This window comes from Haliaeetus albicilla, chromosome 10 (genome assembly GCF_947461875.1).
Source record: "Haliaeetus albicilla chromosome 10, bHalAlb1.1, whole genome shotgun sequence".
NCBI lineage: Eukaryota > Metazoa > Chordata > Aves > Accipitriformes > Accipitridae > Haliaeetus > Haliaeetus albicilla.
In genome coordinates, this window is record NC_091492.1 from 12,310,067 (window position 1) to 12,328,745 (window position 18,679).

The window sequence follows — 18,679 nt, forward strand, 5'->3', positions numbered from 1 at the left end:
AAGCTTAGTTCATGAGGTATTTACAACATAAAGAACTCCTTCCAAGTATTCTGATGAGTTCAGAAAGGGCGAAAGGATACTGTTGCTGTGGTGGTTTGCTTTTGGTGTTTTGTTTAGTTATTGATTATGTATGTTTTTCACATACCTCAAGTTTTATTTTCTGGCCTTTCTTTCAGTTGCTTAAGCTTTTTTTTTTTTTTTTTTAAAAGCATGTGGTAAAACATGAAAATTAGTATGATAGGAGGAGATGCTTGTTGTTATCATCTGGCAAAGATGAGACTTGTTTTCTCCATCTTTTTTACTTTCTTCTCTTTTTCATTCCAGATTTCAAAAAAATGTTCAAAAAAAAAAAAGGAAGGAGGCTTTCACTGCATGATTGATTAGCTGGTACCTTAAATTAAAAAGTTGTTACTTCTTTCAATAGGTGGTAAAGTGTCTGATGGATTACAATGCTAAACAAAATAAAAAGGATATATATGGAAATACTCCTTTAATTTATGCATGCTTGAATGGTCAGTATGAGACTACTGCCTTGTTGTTACAGGTAAGATCACTGAAAACAGCATGTTCAGAATAGTATTTCTTACGTGATATCTGTGCTTATCCACTATTCAGAATCGGTATTTTTGGTTACACATTTCTCTGTCAAAACTTCTCAGGGAAAAAATAAGAGTATTTGTTATCTCACTCCTTTCAATTCCTTCCCGTCATGGTTTTTTATTAGATAAATATTACTTTCCTATTATACAGCTAGCTGTTTTATGGAACTTTTTTGTGGCAGGTGTTAGGTTTTCTTGCTTATGATTCTATCGCATAAGGGTTTTTGTGTTTTTTTGTGATTTCTTCTTCTTTTTAATATATTTTGAACTTGGAATATGTAGTAGATAAATGAAAAAAATGCAATTAGCTGATCCATGAAATTATGGCTATGAGAGAGGAGGAAATAATATGATCAGGTGGCTTATTGTTGAACTGGTGATTGCTAGCATATGCTTTCTGCATTCATATACAGCTACAAGGGTTCTGTGGCATTGTTCTCACTCATACATTGAAAAGGAGAGAAAACCAGAATAGTAATGTGCTATCTCCATTTCATGCTACTCTGTCTTTATAACTTCAATTTTATCTTGCTGTCCAGCATGGAGCTTCTGTTAACATTTCTAATGCCAAAGGAAATACAGCACTGCACGAGGCCGTGATAGGAAAGAATGAAGCCCTGGTAGACTTGCTACTACAGAATGGTGCAATGACGCACATAAGGAATGAAAGGAACTGTACCCCTGCAGACTGTGCTGAGCCGGTGAGTGCAGAAAGCTCATTTCTGACGTTAGATTTTCCTAAAGTTCCATATGGATAAAGCAGGAAAGAAAACAAATATAACTATTTGTCACAACAATATTTGCCAAGACTTCTGTATTTAACAATTATGTGTGCTGTAAAGACTAAGATGCCTGTTTATTGTACACATACAATATGATACCTGTGGCATATGAAACCTGTTGTGTTTCTAAAATAAATTATCCTAGACAAAAATGATCAGTTTAGAAAGAGTGAAAGCACATATGTGAATGAAAATGACATAAATATGTGAATGAAAATGACATAAAAATCTATGCTAGTAATGGCAGGGAGAGCAGAAGAAATGTTGAATGTAGGAAAAGGAACACCTTTCACTGATGTTATACTGCTGGCAATCTTCCTCGTTCCACCCACTGTCTTTTGCCCTTCGTGCCTTTTGATACCTTTTATCTTGTCATAGATAACTCTGACCTTCCCTTTTATTCATAGCAATAACATAATATGTAATATTAAATTATAAAGAATTATTTCACTCTTTAAATGATTTGATGCATGGTCCCTACCTTTATGTGCTTAAGGAGCCTCTGAGATGTAGCATAATGATCACAAAATTCTGTACTGAATCAATTTTAGTATGTGTATTACCATTTAAACTGAAATTAGCTTAACCATAAATAATACAGTTTAAAATAGTAGGACAAGACTATAAAATCATCATGCCGGTACAGTGCAACTTGTGGAACACCGATTTTCTCCCTACTCAAAATGATACAATTTGAAGTTAGTATTTATAATGAGGTGTTTTTGTGTGCGTTACATTCATTTTGGCAGCAATTATCACACTCTGCATAGACTAGAATCCTGAAGTGCACTGACGTTTTTCTTTTTCTTTAATAATGGTGAAAATGGAAACTTTTAAAATTAAGAATTCAAATATCATTAAGTTGCTGGAAACAGCACCAAGCTGTGTAGCTACATCAGCAGAGAGAGAAAAGGAGTCTGAGCAGCATGCTACTATCAAGTTAAGAAAAAAAGGTATGTGTCATATTTCCACTGGTATGAATAAAAAGGGATTTAGGAATTCATGTGCAACTACATCAAATACTTTCTATAAATGACTTACAATTAAAGAACAGTCAACTATTTTGCATATTTATTACAGGTAACACCAAAAATACTATAACTAAATGCAGCAGACTTTGTATTATATTGGTGACATCGCTGCAAACTCAGTTTTCACTTTTTTGGGATGTGTGTGGGAATTTTACATGCAAAAGCATTTGAAGTTAAAAAATGTGCCACATTTGAGATGATATAATTAACCATGTAGTAATTGTCCATTTCAATGCAAAGTAAAACAGATCAATTTAAATCACCTCTAGTTGTCATTTATATTGCCCTAAACCAGCATAGGGAGTGACTCTTCCATTAGTTACTGTCTCTCATATTATGGGACAGAAATAAGAGCTACAAAGGTTTGCAAAAGAATGACTTTCAGTAAATGGCAGCATATAGTACAGTCTAAGCAAATATGTTGAGACACATGGAACAGTTTGACAATACAGCTGAGCTGATATAATGGCTTATTGACATTTAAAAGAGATAGTATTGCTCACCATCCACCCTTCCCTCTTCCCCCTCGCCCTCAGCTTCTGGTCTTGCTTATCCACTACTTTCCTTATGCTGGCTCAGAAGTTTTTCAGATGAATTTTCAAGCTGATACAGTTCACTAACCTGGGGAAAGGGGTGTAACAAGTAAAAAAAAGGGTGTAACCTGGAGCAAGGGGTCTAACAATGTAAAAATTGGAATTAAGGGCCTCAAAGTCCAGAATTACCTGGTCTCTTCAGAAGCTTGGCCAGTCGTGCTAATCTGATGAAGAACGCTTACTCCCATGACTTAAAATGCTTTAAAATTTCCAAAGATAAACTGTGACTCTGATTCAAGTTATTACTATTATAGTTTTACTGTAAAATTTTAAATCTGTCAGTAGATACCACTTTTCATTCATAACTGTGTTTTTTTAATTCTTAAGTGTGACTCAGTTGTAATTTTAGCTGTCTGTTCTTTTAAACTCCTAGTGAATTCTAAGCCATGTGAGAAAGCCGATGATCCCATAAGCAGACAACTTCAGCTGGTCCAATCAATTAACAGATTTAACAAGTAAGCATAGAAGCTTCCTCAGAAGACCGTTTATTGTTTTCCCATAAGCGAATAAGAAATGCAACTGTTAATGAAGCCCCAAAGTGGGTCAAAGCATTGTTATGCATCACATGTGACTAATCTGACAGTAGATGTTAATCCTCAGAGGCATGCACATTCGAATCACCAGACAGATGTTCTAGGTATGACATAGTCTTTGGTGGTGAACAGCAGTGATGTGCTGTGCAGCAGGAGGGAAAAGCTGGCCAGTGAAGGAGTGCTTGCAAATGTATATATAATTGTTTTTGCACTAATACTTGGTGTACCATAAATTAAGAATTTCAGAGCCAGACTGCTTTCAAAAAAATCATCTTAGTGCTTCACTCAATGGTTGGGTTTTGCCTATGATCTTTTTAAATGTTAACGTATATTCTGTGATAAAATACAGGAAATACTAGCCGGGTGTCATTTTGAGGTGGTGTTGTCAGACAGTAGCCTTTCTTTGTTGAGATAGTGCCACCGTGTGGATTTTCTGTGATTGAGGGACTTTTGTGGAAAGACTTATGTAGTTAAAAATTTCTTTAAAATGTTTTTTAGAGCAAAACATTTACGGAGAACAATAACAAGAGATAAAAGTGTCCCTAATTTTGACTATCAGTTATTGCATCAGGTAAGTGGAAGTACTTGCTTGAATTATTTGTATAATACAGCAAATGTGTTTGTTTTGTCTGCTATTAATACAGATACATGTAACAGGGAAGTTTCTTCACTAGTGGTGGTTGGTGAATCCCAAAAGTTCTGACCCGTTTGCTAACTCGCTGATGTTCCATTGTTCAAACTTCAGTGGTGCTTCTATAACACCTCTTAAACATCTTATTCTTATTTTTAAACCTCTTAAAGCCTTTTACTGCAGGCTTCATCTGTGTCTTGTTTTCTGTGTCATGTCTAACAAAATCTAGGCTATAGCAAGGCTTGAAAAACTCTACAGCTTGTAAGAGCTGTAGCCAAGCAGAGATGCTATTTACAAGAGAGAAATTTTTCAGTAGGTTAAAATTAGGGTTTGCATTATAAGTCTGCTTGGAGGAGGAGGTTGTTTGCAAGGGTTGATAGCAAACTGCATGTTGCATTGCCAGCTGTGACACAAATACATGTAATCAATTCATCTGTGGTTGGGGGTACCATGGCACCCTACGCCAATCTGACTATTGGTTGCTGCCCTCCACCCAGAGCATGTGCTCCCTCTTCCTCCTTTACACTGGCTTTGACTCTCATTGGACCTTCTGCTGAGCCATCTCAGCATACTAAATCAAGAGAAAAACTACCCCATTCAAAAGAAAACAGTTTTCTACCAGGTTAGTTCAGTAGCTGCCCGTTACTAGATTGACATAGCCTTAGAAATGCAGACTCTGATGCTCACCTCCATCTAGAAAATGGAATACCGTTCTATTTCGTAGAGCGCTTATGAGATTTAACGTGCAAAGAGCCTTGCAAATGCCAAATTAATGCTATAAAACTAATGTTTTATTAATTCTTTCTAGAATTAATGATAATATCCCACTATTTAATTAAACGTGGGATTTAGATTTTATAATTGTGGATCACTGAAGGCAGTATGTCATGTAAGTACAGCAAGTGTCAAAAAACTAATATGTGACCACGATACATAGCACTTAAGTCACGTGCGATTGTCGTAGCTTTGTGAATTTACATGTCATACAGCTCTAAATTGTTAGTAGGTTTAAACATGTATAATCTCCATCTGAAACTTTTTCAAGACTGTTGCTGTTATTTCAGTAAAAGGGTATCGTAATTTATTTCTGCCTTTAGTTCTTATCCTAGAAAACCTGTCATTAGCATGCTTGGATTCTCTTTTTTCTCTTAGTTATTTTAACATTTGCCAGGTGGCCAGTAGTCAAGGAGAGCCACCTGCTCTGAAAAGGAAACATCAGCAGCAGATGTGGAAATGGAAGATAAAAATAGCTGGAATGACCAGAAAGAGTCTTTAAGGGGAGTGGGGAGAGTGGGTGCCTCTGTCTCTGACAGTTAAGACCTGGAAGCTGGGAGTTTTTACCTTTGCATTCAGCAGTGCCAGGTTGAGACTGTCTGTATTACTACTTACACAGTTCTTAATGGTAAAAGAAATGGCTGTTGATTTTAAGTACCTTGAGACTTGCATTACAAAAGGTATTTAAAAGAGTTAGGATGATATTGGGATAGTGCAGTGAAAATAAGTTTTGCAATGCCTTCATTATCTTTTCAGTTCCGGTACTGATATATGTGTAGCCTGGGGCAGGTTGGGCTCTTGTTTTCTTCCATGGAGACTGAATGCAATTACTGTCCTACAAAGTATGCTATTTTTAATCCTTGGCTGTGTTCTCAGTATAAAGAATACCATGAAATTAATGTGATAATTATATTCAAGAAACACTATATTCATTTGACTTTTTTGTAATGAAAAAGGTAGACAATGCTTTTAACATACCATTTTTCTATCCTCACAGTTAGCTATTAAAAGCTTTGATAAAACCAAGTTAAAATCTGTTGAAAAGCTGGACCGGAGCAAAGTTAAGATTATTGACACAGGATGCAGTGGCGAGTTTGTGAAACATGATGACATGATAGAAGTCCCTCACAGGAGTAAATTAATGCACCGAAGACACACTGTTAATGTGCCACTTTCAGCAGAGAATGTCAGCGATAATAGTTTATCCAGCCCTAGAAATCCAAGTATTTCACAATCAAGAGACTGCTGTGATGACGCGCTTTCAAAACATTGACAAGAAAGTGTGAATTTGATGTCAAAAGCTGAGGAATTAGGTGGTGTTAATTTCAGTAACCTTTCACTGTATATCAAAGAATTCAGTGACGCTTGCAAGCCTGCCTGCAGAACAGAATACAAGGATGACTCTTCAGCAGAAACAGAATGTTCCTAGCACTTTCAAAGACTGAATCCTCTGTTGATGTTGGAGGTAACTACACAGCCAGATCGTTACTGATCTCGACATGTTAACAGGGACGTACTGAGATGTAGACAGCAAAATTACTTTCCTATCCTACTTAGCACTTATTAAAAAAATTATATGTAACAGTAAACCAAACAAAACCCTCTATTGTATTTTTTCAGCCACCCACCTTGTTTTTAAAACTCTTTGAATAATTTTTGCATTTTCAGTTTTTATCACTACATTGGATAAGTATATGTAAATATATATATATTTATATACATATAAAGATATATTGGATAACAAGGTATTTATTGCCAGAGGTAACCGAAATATCTCTATTTTTATTGTAATGTTATGAACCATTATAGTATATATTTCTGTATATTTCAGTAGCTGGGAAAACAATAGTCTGTAACATCTGTGATGCCACATTAGGAGATTTATACATGCTATTAATGTGAAGGGATGTAATCCTTGCTAATTTCTTTGCAATGCTTCCCTGTATTGGATCTGCAAGATCAAGTTCTTACACAGGAGCCAAGGTACTGGGGAAGAAGTAGAGAGCTCTTGACAAAGCTAAACTTTGGACTCACTTTTCACAGCCTAATCAAAAAAAAAAAAAAGCAGAAGCAAGCCTGTATAAGGACACATAAAATTGCTTTGTGGGTTTTTTTTCCCCCCTCTAAAGTAAGTCATGCAAAAGTGCACAAATATTCATGATTCTGAACCAGGGCAACATCTGCAAACAATTAGGAACCTCCTCTGGACTGCTCTTTAAAAAGGTGAAATTCCAATTACGAAAAGTACTTCTCACATCAGTAAGCTTTTGTTGGAATAGGCCAAATATTACCTCATTCCTAGAGGTGATCACTGAAGAATTGAAAGCTTGCAAGTAACTATAAGATGGCTGCTTAGATTTGAACTTCATTTTCAGTTATGGTAGGAGAATGTGTAGATAGGACAAGCCAGGTTTCTAAGTGCAGTATTTTTTATTCTTGGCTCATCACATCCAGCTTGCATTTTATTTCATAAACTATTTGTATGAATAATTGTTTCTTTTAACTGTGGTGTTAGTAAACTGTCTGGCAAAGTACAACGCTGGAAGACGTACTGATTATTTTTTCAAATAACTTTTTAATCTAAGAGGTAAAATGTGCAATAAGTGCACATATGGACATTTGGAGATGAGGGTCATGTGTTTATTTTTCTAATAATTTATGAGTTCATCTGATTTTCTAATGTGCCTTGGATTTGTGCCAAATGATGGAAAGAAAAAACTAGTAAAATAACTCTTGAAAATGCTGTTTTGAGTGGTTTTTTCGAAGCATTGAGTCTTTTATGCAGATTTCCTTGCTTTTGTTTTTGTAGGCATTTGAAGACTTCACCTTGTGTCTCTGTGTAACCTGAGGGATCTGTTGGAATTTACTCTGAAGTTCAGTATGACCTTCTTTCCTCCTACATTCGTGGATTACTATTGTTAGGTTGTGTGGTTTTGGATTTAAGGCATAGAGGTGTACAATACAGAACTGTTAGTGAAAGCAAACGTTTTCATGTAACTTCTTCTCTAGTTCTACATTCCCATTTAAAAAAAAAAAAGTAGGATGGATGTTAAGCTATTAGGAGCCAAAGACCAAGAGGAGAGACATATGAACTAGTTTTTTTTCCTTCTTGTGACACTATGAGGATGACCTAGAGTAAGTAAGTCACTTATCCTTACCTGTAGCAAAAATAACCTAGATATTACTTATAAAGCTTAAGATACAAGTAAACTTTCATAGATCTGATTTCCAAACTACATAGTGAGAATTTTGCTTGTGTTTTAATTATACTATGCATTTAACTAAATGATTCTTGTCTTAAGACTTCTTGACAATATAGATGAGAAAAATCAGTTTATTAGCTTTTTAATACTGGTGATACTATGCTACAGAATGTAAGTACAGAATATACTGCTGTAACTACAGAACATGAATTAGCACAATGACACTATGTTCAGTATCAAGTCTTTTTTCTTAATCCTTAATAATAAGCACAGTGTGGTTGAATAGCTTTGGAAACAAGTTTTAAGATGGCTTATTAAATAATTTTGAAAATGGTTAGAGATAAGCATCAGAGGATGTGAACTCCTTTAGATACTTGCTTCTTTTCTATTAAAGACAGATTTTGAATACAACAGGTTATGGAAAACAACTTGTTCAACACTATTTTCTATGCAAGCAGTGACCCAGCTGCAACACTCCCAGGTTTCAGCCTTGATATGAATTGTTATATAATTATTGGTCCATTTTACTCAAAGAATTAGCCAAGTGTTAAAGTAGCGCTTGCCTTTGGAACAACTTCTCTCCCTGCAATGAAATATAAAATTTGCAAGGAAAAAAAACATAGTAGCTTACTAAGGCAACTTGGTGCATATTGCCTACTGTATTTTTTAACAAAATCTGTATTTTAAGACATCTAACAGGAGAATATTTTTTTTCTTTAGAGTTTTATAGAAAAAGTATACATTTACTAGAATTCACCTGAGTTTTCTATTCTATTACAGTATCAGAACAGTTGTCCTTGTGAACCTGAGGCTACTTACGTGACCAAGCCATGCTTCAGTTTTATTCAGTGTTCAGTCTAGGATAAAGCTTATTTCCAGGCATTTTGGATGTATAGTGTGTGTATTAAAAAAAAAACAACAAAACAAACACCAAAAAGCAAAACACTTGAATCCAAACAGTTTCATTATAATCTAAATGATGGAAAGATGATAACTAGCAAATTATTTAGGTAAATGTAATAGTTTGCAAGTTTCCTTTGACTTGCTTAACCAAGCTTGTAATTAAAAAATACCTTAATATTCAAAGATACAATGATCAAAGGCTAAACTGGAATAGGATTTGAAGGGAGGTGCCCCTGGAAGCTTCCCCTAGCAATCTGTAGTGCAAATACACTGAAGTCAACTTCATGATGCTTACTTATGATTTGTCTGCAAAGCGTGTTACTGTATGGTCCAGTTTAATCTCCAAAAGGTTGTTAAAATAAATCCAAAGTATAACTTCACATTTTGATAACTGAGATTCTGGAACAGCTGCTTTAGAAGAACAGCAAGGCAATAAAGCTTACGTTGTTAGAAGTAGAATTTGATAAACTTAGGAATGGGAATATGAAGCATGGATGCTTAGGATGTATCTGTAGCCCTACTGAGAAAACTTTTAAACCATGTCACCACACCTTGACTTGAACCCCTTCACACTGGTAAAGGGTCATTAGTCTAAAAAAATGTAGCATACACCCACAATATTACTGAAGTTAAGGAATCCTAGTTACAAACACAGACAAGCAAAATGCCCAGTCTAGATCAAATGAAACAAAAATAACTGTTTAAATACTTTTTAACCACATTCACACAAGATGAAAAACACCCACTAGAGCTCACTTTAAACAATTTTATTGTTTCAAAAACCACTGCAGTTGGGAATCATGTATGTTCCTGTTAAATTATGTCAGAAAAGGGTTTTGTGGTGGTAGAGTGTTTATATCAGCACGTTACAGTATTTATCGTACTTATTTCCATAACCATATTTTTGAATAAACGTATAGCACAAGTTCAGTTTTACTTTATGCATGCAGGAGTTGCAGAAAGTGTAGGAAAATGGTCTTTTTTTCAAGGTAAGAAACACTCCAGCCATTTGATAAGAAATGGAGGTAGTTTTAAGAATATAAGATACCAAGTGTCTGAACAGTGCTATATTACACAATTAACTTGCTTTTTTTGAGATAGCTTGATTATTTCATAGGGGAATGGTTCAACTGTAGGCTGGTTACAATTTCTTTACATGGACTGCCTGATACGAAGTCCTCTGATCCAAATGCTACTTTGATACCTTCACTTTATTTTATAAATTTCCAGCAAGGACTTGAGAGCCAGTGAGCTGCTGGATAGGCTTCCTTCAGGGCTCAGGAAATCTTGTTTCTAACACTTCTGTGATTTAAAGCCTGGAGGTAAGTTTTTAAACTCCTAGAGTTGCTGTTCACAGCTTTACACTTAGCTCCTCCTCATGTTATGGTATCTCCAATAGCAGCAAGTTAAGTGTGTGCAGCTGCTGAAAGCATAGCTTACACACTGAGTAAGGGGCAACAAAATGTTCATGCTAATGAAGCAGTGGGGAACCCCACACTGCTCAGGCCTCTTAAACTACAAAAATTTAAGTTATAAAATCCCCTTCTCAGATTTATTTCACAAGACAAGTTCATTTGTTGGCCTTTTTATATTAAAAAAAAAAAAAGCGTAAACATTTTCAGATCTTGCATTCTGCCCGGTAACAGCATATTGCCTTTTTCCAGGCCTTTTGTTTGGCAGACAGTCTTACAGTAGTATTAATAATCCTCCTCTTCATCAGAATCCAATACTTTCCTTCTGTTGAACTAAAATGAAATACATGATGTGAAAATAGAAGGGTCACAGTAAGTCCAACACAGAGCAATCCTTTCAAACTCCACGCATTTGACAATAAATACATTACACGGGAGCAAAACATTCACCCCATCACCCTCTCCCCGCCAAGTCCCTGCCTGGCATAATGGTGGTACAGGACAGACACAGGGTAGTCTGTCTCACAACAGAACACTGATACCCCAGTGCCACTATCTGCAAATTTTACTATTGATAAGGACTGCTATGATTTAATCCCAGCACCTATCACTGTAGGTAAGAGAGGTGGTAAATACAAAGTTAAGTTCTACCCTGAACTGAAATAGTCCAATACATGCAATTTTTCTGCTCTATTTTATAACAAATTAAAATAACATTTAGGAAATAAAGCTCACCTTTACTGTTGTTTTCTTTTCTGTTTGCTGACTCACTTTTTCAAGTATTTCTATCAAACCTTGTTCCGATACCTAGGAAAGCAAAAGAAAAGCCACATAACCATATTTGGAGATACTCAGTATCAAACAACTGAATCACACTTTCACTTTTTATAATAGGTGTTTGATGGAATTATATAATAGTATTTAGAAGCTCTCAATTGCCTTTTTCAGTTACTTAATTTACAGATATTAAAAACATCGTTTTTTTTTTTTTAGAGTGAATTACGTTTGAAAATGAATATATGTGAGAAAGAATTGGAAAAACATAACTCACCTTTCCAGCTAGCTGTCCAAATCTTGCCATCTGTATAAGATAATTCTCTACTGCTTTTGCTTTGTCTGGTTTCACAAGTGCTAAATTGCTTACTGCAACAAAAACAGGCTCTGTTCATTTTGCTTTAAAACAGCTCAAATACCTTCACTAGTAACTAGAGACAAATTTGCCTATGAAGCAGTCATCTTCATGCCAGGGTCATGAAATAAATTGAAAAAGGCATTTTCATTTATGTAAAATAAAGATACAAGATAGTTATATTTCTCCTTTTAAATATTTGTTCCTAATTACATTAACTAATTTTGATTCTCATTCCTACTATTAATTAAAAAAAATAATTTCAGTAACAGCATTTGGAGGTCAGTTAACCCCTCCCCTCCAATCATTGATATCACCAACTGAAAAGCTCTAATAGCTTTATCTTCCCATCAACAACACTATTTTTCTAGTCTGGCCTATATACAAGCACAGACGTGCTTGATCTGAGCAGCACTGGAGTATGCTAGATGAGAATTTTTTATTAGAAAGTTACTTGGATACTTACATCTTGCACGAGCTGCTTGATCAAGAACTTGAGCTAAAATAGTATTTCTTATCTCTGCTTCCCTGTAATGAAAAATTAACCACACATTAAAAGTGGGATTTTAAATACCTAAAATAATATGCACAAACCAGCAAACTACAGAAGACTTTCGATTCATGTAAGTGACTTCTTGAGGTGCCTTCAAACCTTACATTTACATGATTTCTTTTATAGCATTTTCTGTCATGAGCTCTATGTATGTTGACAAAGTTACATAGCTGGCATCTTCCAAGAAATTGAGATGGAGTTTACTACTTATACCTTCTTACTGTTTATTATTACATCTTCAAGATAAAAGCCATGATGCTACCTACTGTAAAGATTCTGCATTCAGTTCCACGTGGAATTTCACCAAAGACAGTATATGGTAAAGAAGGCATAGGGAATAGTCCATGCAATTGCAAGACAGAACCAACCTCATTATTTATTTAGAATTTTTCAGTAAGTCTTCATATACTTACAATATTTGACTACGTATTTGCAAAACTGGAATTTTAGTTTATGCATTTCAGTTAACCCAAACTGTCACTGTGTGCAAAGTCTAGCTCTTTAAACACTTATTTTCTATTTTCCGCTTAGTGCAAATACTAAACACTGTTTCCGCACTAAGCTGTGGCACGAATCATTTTGTTTCATATTTTTAACTGTGACAGATGTCCCAGAAAAATCAAATCAACTAGGAAAGCATGTTCCCATTGCACTAACAGAGCCAAACCCAAACTTGTCACTCAGACAAAACTCCAGTGTGAGAAGAATTCTGCCAGCCTTCGAAATTTTCTTAAGACCAATTCTTACCACTCCGAAAAGCCAAGGTTTCTGAGTTCCAGAAGCAGATGACAGTGTGAGTGATGCATCCCCAAAACATACTACTATATCACCAAGGGTCATGAGGTTATAGCACTCAGCCGAGTCCCGAAGTGAAAATGAGCTGCTACTGTTGTTTTCATCCACACCCTCCCCCCCCAGTCTGGGTTCAGACTGGCTGACAGCTCTGTTGTGAATCATCCAATATAGTCATGGCCTGGAAGCCACACTTAGATCAATCAGATTTTAGCTATCCTTGGGTTAAATCTTCAACATCTCAGCTTCTTTGTTGGTGGTTTTTCCAACAACAAAAAAAATTCAGGTGAATATTCCAAAGAAATTAAATACTCAAAAAAAAAAAAAAAAGTTCAAAACAATTAGATGCAAGACCAAAAGTCAATAGTTCTCATTTATACCTCTGTTTTGCTTCCTGTTGCGATGGATCACCAGAAGAATCCTAAAGAATGAGATCAGAATAAATATGATCATCCAAAACCATTCCACGCAGGACAGTAAGTTTAAATCTTCCAGCAGTGTCAATGTGAGCTAAACCTGCCTGCTAAACCCACCTGACCATGGACGAGATCCTAAAAATGAGAATCTGCTGCCCTAGCAAATAAACATGCCCTACTATGCTTTCTTCACAAAGCAGTAATGCAAACTAGTGTGATGACTAGTGCTACTGGATCTATCCACAGATTGTTGTAGGTTTGGACATTAAAAGGCCTTCCCATTAGGTCTAAGATAATAAACTTTCCCAAAGCCCAGAAAACAGACAAAAGCATTTAAAACCCATTAAAGTAAGCTAGGGACAAATGAAACTCAATGTAACATTCTGTATTTATCAATACAGAAGAAAACACAATCCTAGCACAGTATTTTTGGATTAATATCGCCAGCTGAGCTGACTATTCAGAAGCAAATAACAAGAAAAAGAGGAAACAACTGAACTTTATGTTGAATCTGCACCTCAAATTTTATAAGTAACATTTCAAAGTATGAGAGCGGAACAAGAAATGATACAGAGAGAGGAAACGAGGCTGATCACAGGTATGGAAGATCCCTTCACAGGAACAACAGAACAGGCTGACACATTTCAGCTCTGAGAACGGAGATGACCGTGAAGATCGATGATGGTAATCCCTAAAACTGCGAGTGGCACGGAAAAAGGTGGTGGGGAGGGAAGGGTTATGTGCTGAACCTTCCAAGGCAGCAGCCAGGGCACCCAAGGCAGGTAGCAGGAGGCAGGCTCAAGACGCCCTGAAGGCGCTGACTGCTCCGGCAGCAGGAGAGGAGAGGAGAGCCTGGGGGGGTGCCCTGCCGGTCCTCACCCCCCGCCCGCTCCGGGCGCCCGTCACCGAGGCTGCACTCGGCGACGTTTCCAGCAAAAAGCCCCGGGCACGGCCGGGCTGCTCCCGGCTTCCCCCCCCACCCCGGGCCCCAGCCGGAGCCTTTATTCCCGGAGAGGCCTCCTCACGGCGCGTCCCCTCCTCTCCCCCGTGCCCGCTCCTGCCTTCCCGGGGGAGGTACGGGCGGAGGGACAGGCCCCGCCGAGGGCCTGCCCGTCCCCCCCGGCCCGGCGGCAGGGAGCGGTGGCACTGCCGGGGGTGGGGGGGGGGGGAGGACGGCAGCGGGGCGGCTGCCCCCGCGCCTTACCCCGTGCTTGGCCTGCAGCTCGGCCAGCCGCTGCTGCCGCAAGGCCTCCAGCTCCTCGTCCGCCATAGCCGCGGGTCGGTCGCGCAGCCGCAGCACCCACGCCGTAGTGCGCCTGCGCCACCGCGCCAGGCGCTACTAACCCACCGCCGAAGGCGCCGCGGAGCGCGGGGGCGGGGCTTCTCTGCGGCCTGCCCTCCCTTCACGGCGCAGGCGCTTCGCTCTCGAGGCGACCCCCGCCCGCCCGTCCTCGGCCGCGGAGGCGGGCCGGGCCGGGTGAAAATGGCGGTGGTTGTTGGTGCTCCCCGGGGGTGTGGGTGGCTCTGCCCTGGTCCCCAGCTCCCCTCAGGCCGGCTCCATGCAGTAGTTCGTAGTGTTGCCCAAACCTCTGTTCCGTGAGCTCGCCTCTTCCTTGCCCTTTCCATGTCTGCCAGGTTGGCGAGCCCACATGCAGTTTCGTTTCTCTGGCACGGTGATCGTGCTGGAGCGGCCGTGATGCTGTGAAGAGAAAGTGGGGGAAGTTGCAGCCCCTTTTTTTGAGAGCTGCTGGCGTAAGGAGCCCAGGTCAGGCTAAGTCAGGCCTGCTTGTTCTCTGGCTCCCGTTCTGTGAGGAGGCAGCGCAGAGTGGTTATGTTATGCCAGGTAAGCTGCTACTAGGCTGATAGAAGCAGCATTGGTTTGGTTCGTCCGTTTGTCTATACCGTTGTAGTCTACTACCGTGACCTTGGATTGATCACACTGTAGCTGTGTCTCCTAGAGGTCCTCTGATTTCCTCAAAAAACCCCCCAAAACCAACAGCGGGAAGAGGGGGCAGGATTTGGTTGGCCTTCCCACGTGTGCAATATTGACTGATAATTCCCCAAGGTCTGTTCAGCTGTGACTCCCCGAGAGGTAACTTATTGTGCTGCGACTACTGCTTCCAAGTTCAAGACACAGTAGGCAACTGGTGATACAAGATGTTTTACATCTTGTGTTAAGAAAAGAACACAGTGGCTTTGTTATACTGACTAGTGGTGGATAAGAAATCCTGTATGTTGCAAAATGTCTAAGATACCAGAGAAAATTACTTCTGGCCAACCTTGCAAATTCCCTGAGAAGATAAAAACGTTAGGCCCTTTTCAGATAGCTTAGAGTGTCAATATGATTTGTGACAAGAGAACATAAATCAAGAAAAGATAGATAGTAGAGTTACTAACGAACACTCTTTAGGATAAGTTGTATCAAACGTAAAGTGTCCCGCTGCACAGAATCACTAGAAAAGGTTCGACTAGCAGACAAGTGAGGAAGACTATCAAAGACCACCAGAGGACCCCTGAAGACCACCAAACATCTCGAGTGCACCTTCACCAAGGGCATTTACATATATTAATGAGTTCCTGGAATTCAGATGAATATGTGTTGTGGTTTAACCCCAGCCAGCAACTAAGCACCACGCAGCTGCTCACTCATTCCTCCCCCCACCCAGTGGGATGGGGGAGAAAATCGGGAAAAGAAGCAAAACCCGTGGGTTGAGATAAGAACGGTTTAATAGAACAGAAAAGAAGAAACTAATAATGATAATGATAACACTAATAAAATGACAACAGGAATAATGAAAGGATTGGAGTGTATAAAATGATGTGCAGGGCAATTGCTCACCACCCGCCGACCGACACCCAGCTAGTCCCTGAGCAGTGATTCCCTGCCCGCACTTCTCCAGTTCCTATACTAGATGTGACGTCCCATGGTATGGAATACCCTGTTGGCCAGTTTGGGTCAGGTGCCCTGGCTGTGTCCTGTGCCAACTTCTTGTGCCCCTCCAGCTTTCTCGCTGGCTGGGCATGAGAAGCTGAAAACTCCTTGACTTTACTCTAAACACTACTTAGCAACAACTGAAAACATCAGTGTTATCAACATTCTTCGCATACTGAACTCAAAACATAGCACTGTACCAGCTACTAGGAAGACAATTAACTCTATCCCAGCTGAAACTAGGACAATATGTTAATTATTTACAGGAAAAATCATGAACATGTATATCCATTTTGTATATAGTCTCAACTGTTGAAAGAACTGGTATGCACGATAGGCAGAAGGATCCCCCATGCATCCAGTGCTGCAATAAAGAATGCCTGCTTTCTAAAACTCCAAAATTGAGTCTTAGAGAGCTGCTGAAATGCCGACTTACGGTAACACTGGGACTAGAAAAAGCATGAAATGATACGGCTTCATGCCCCTCAGCTATGAGGTCTGTCCCTGTCTCTGAAATCTGAGAGTGTAGGAAGCTGACAAAAGGTACTGGCCTTGATCAGACTTGGTACAAAGTCACTAAAATCAATTAAAAGTGACTATTGTCAACTCACTCACTTGATAGCTTCAATCATATTAAATGAGTAACTTTGACATCTCAAATTTCGGCTTTTAATGTTGGTCAGTCACATGTTCTTATTAAAGGCTGTATGGTTTTTTTTTTCACTCATGATTTAAGATTTAATTTAACCAAAGAAACAACTTGAACACTCTTCTACCAGGATAAATAAGCTACAACTTCCTAAAAATAGAGGTTTCTATAAAGATACATTACCAAATATTTCTGGTCTAGTTTTCAAAAGTTACAAAAAAGTATCAAGTGCTTGTTTCATTAATACTTTTAATTAAGAACTCTTGCAGTGAATGCAGACACAATTAGTGGAGTGGAATTAATTTTCTTTCGAGTTTTCCATGATGCATGCTCCAAATGGATAACGTGAACCTGAAAACCTTGCATCCATCCAGATAGCCTGAGAAGCATGTTTATACCTTCATAAATTTAAAATCAGGGTCTATTACAGGAGCACGTTTTTGGTGGATTTCAAGGAAGGTTTGGGTATTTACTTGCATGTTAGCAGTAGAGGGAGCCGTAGTTCCACCAAAGAGTATTTGTTGCTCATGCCATAAACCAGGAAACAAAAAAATTGTTGGGTTTTTTTGCTGTGCAGTATGTTCTCACAGATGAAGCTTTAATCTATATCGTACATCTCTGTTGCTGTAAATTCATGCTCCATTATACCACCATATGCTTTGCTTCAGTCAGAGAAGGCTGCAGTAATCCTAATACTTCATCTAGCTTTATAGATATTTGTGTTGCGTGTTTGATTGCATATTGTTTGCTCACACACTTAAAGGTTATGTCTTAATAAGTTGTTTTAAATGAGTTTATTAGCAGTGAGCTGGCAGTAGATGAGTTTTTATGTTTTGAGAAGGTAACATTGTAGTTATTGTCAATTACATTATGAGATTCAGAAAGCAAAAAAGGAGAGTTTGGTTCATTAAAAAAATCTGGAGGCATGTAGCACAGTGCTTTAGGTTGTATTTCATTTTTGGCTAGTCAGCTGCCTAGTTTCTTCTTCATCTGCTTAGAGATATATATCATTACCGTTGCAAACTGGTCAGCTCTAAATGTGAAAACATGAAAGAAAAGATAAAGGTTTTTCAGTACTGGTTGAGTTGCTTTATAGTGTTCAGGACTTTTAATTGTGATGCTGAAATAGTGGATTCCTGAAAGTTTTATACATATTCAATATGTCCACAGAGTCCCGTGTGCCATTTATATTGATGAAGAATGGTAAACAGAAAAGAAATACTTTAAAAATACTCTTTCCCATTTCCTTTAAACTTCTTTTCTGATAACTGTGCATTTCAGAGTGCAACCTAGTATATATTATGTATCATATGTAACACAAGTACTATGTAATTGTTAACTACATTACATAACAAACATACTGTGTATAGAACAGAAAATGTTATATATTGCTAACTAATCTCTCTATACAATATAAATATATTTTTAATATACATGTATAGTGTATAATTTAAAAAAATGTATTTTAAGAGTCTTATTTTGGTATATCCTGTTTTGAGGTACTTCAACAGACATCATTTTCAAGTGCAAAGTGGGCTATTGAATGCCTCTAAGCTGAATGATGTTTGAAAACATAGGCTTTGTTGCTTGGCCAGTGAGGACTTAAAAGGCAAAAAATAGGATTCTGTCATGGTAGTTAAGTTTCATATAGCATTGTGTGGCTACAATTTTGTCTTACCTGAGGCATCAGGTCAAATTTCACAGCTGTGAATATCAGCAAATTCAATAGGAGTTAAAATTTCTGTCA

General features: G+C 38.2%; 2 protein-coding genes across 12 annotated transcripts in view; one reads left to right on the forward strand and one right to left on the reverse strand.

Moving 5' to 3' along the window:
- Positions 1-8,373, forward strand: part of ANKRD27 (ankyrin repeat domain 27) — a 60,428-nt gene extending 52,055 nt beyond the window's left edge. For 8 of the 11 annotated variants that reach the window (XM_069793513.1, XM_069793505.1, XM_069793507.1 and 5 more), the window contains 6 exons: positions 425-544; positions 1,139-1,300; positions 2,226-2,334; positions 3,379-3,460; positions 4,037-4,109; positions 5,941-7,683. In XM_069793513.1, coding sequence (XP_069649614.1) covers positions 425-544; positions 1,139-1,300; positions 2,226-2,334; positions 3,379-3,460; positions 4,037-4,109; positions 5,941-6,216 — 822 coding nt within the window. In that variant the 3' untranslated portion in view covers positions 6,217-7,683. Of the gene's footprint in view, positions 1-424; positions 545-1,138; positions 1,301-2,225; positions 2,335-3,378; positions 3,461-4,036; positions 4,110-5,940; positions 7,684-7,752 lie in introns of those variants that run through there. The other 3 variants (XR_011326498.1, XR_011326499.1, XR_011326497.1) reach the window with 3 other exon arrangements.
- Positions 8,374-9,801: 1,428 nt separating this feature from the next.
- Positions 9,802-14,701, reverse strand: PDCD5 (programmed cell death 5). Its single transcript, XM_069793517.1, has 6 exons — positions 14,556-14,701; positions 13,316-13,356; positions 12,057-12,118; positions 11,513-11,604; positions 11,197-11,268; positions 9,802-10,794 (listed from the first exon to the last, which is right to left on the reverse strand). Exons 1-6 carry the CDS (start codon positions 14,619-14,621, stop codon positions 10,747-10,749), a joined length of 381 nt encoding a protein of 126 aa, XP_069649618.1. The 5' UTR covers positions 14,622-14,701; the 3' UTR covers positions 9,802-10,746.
- Between the last annotated feature and the right edge of the window lie 3,978 nt (positions 14,702-18,679).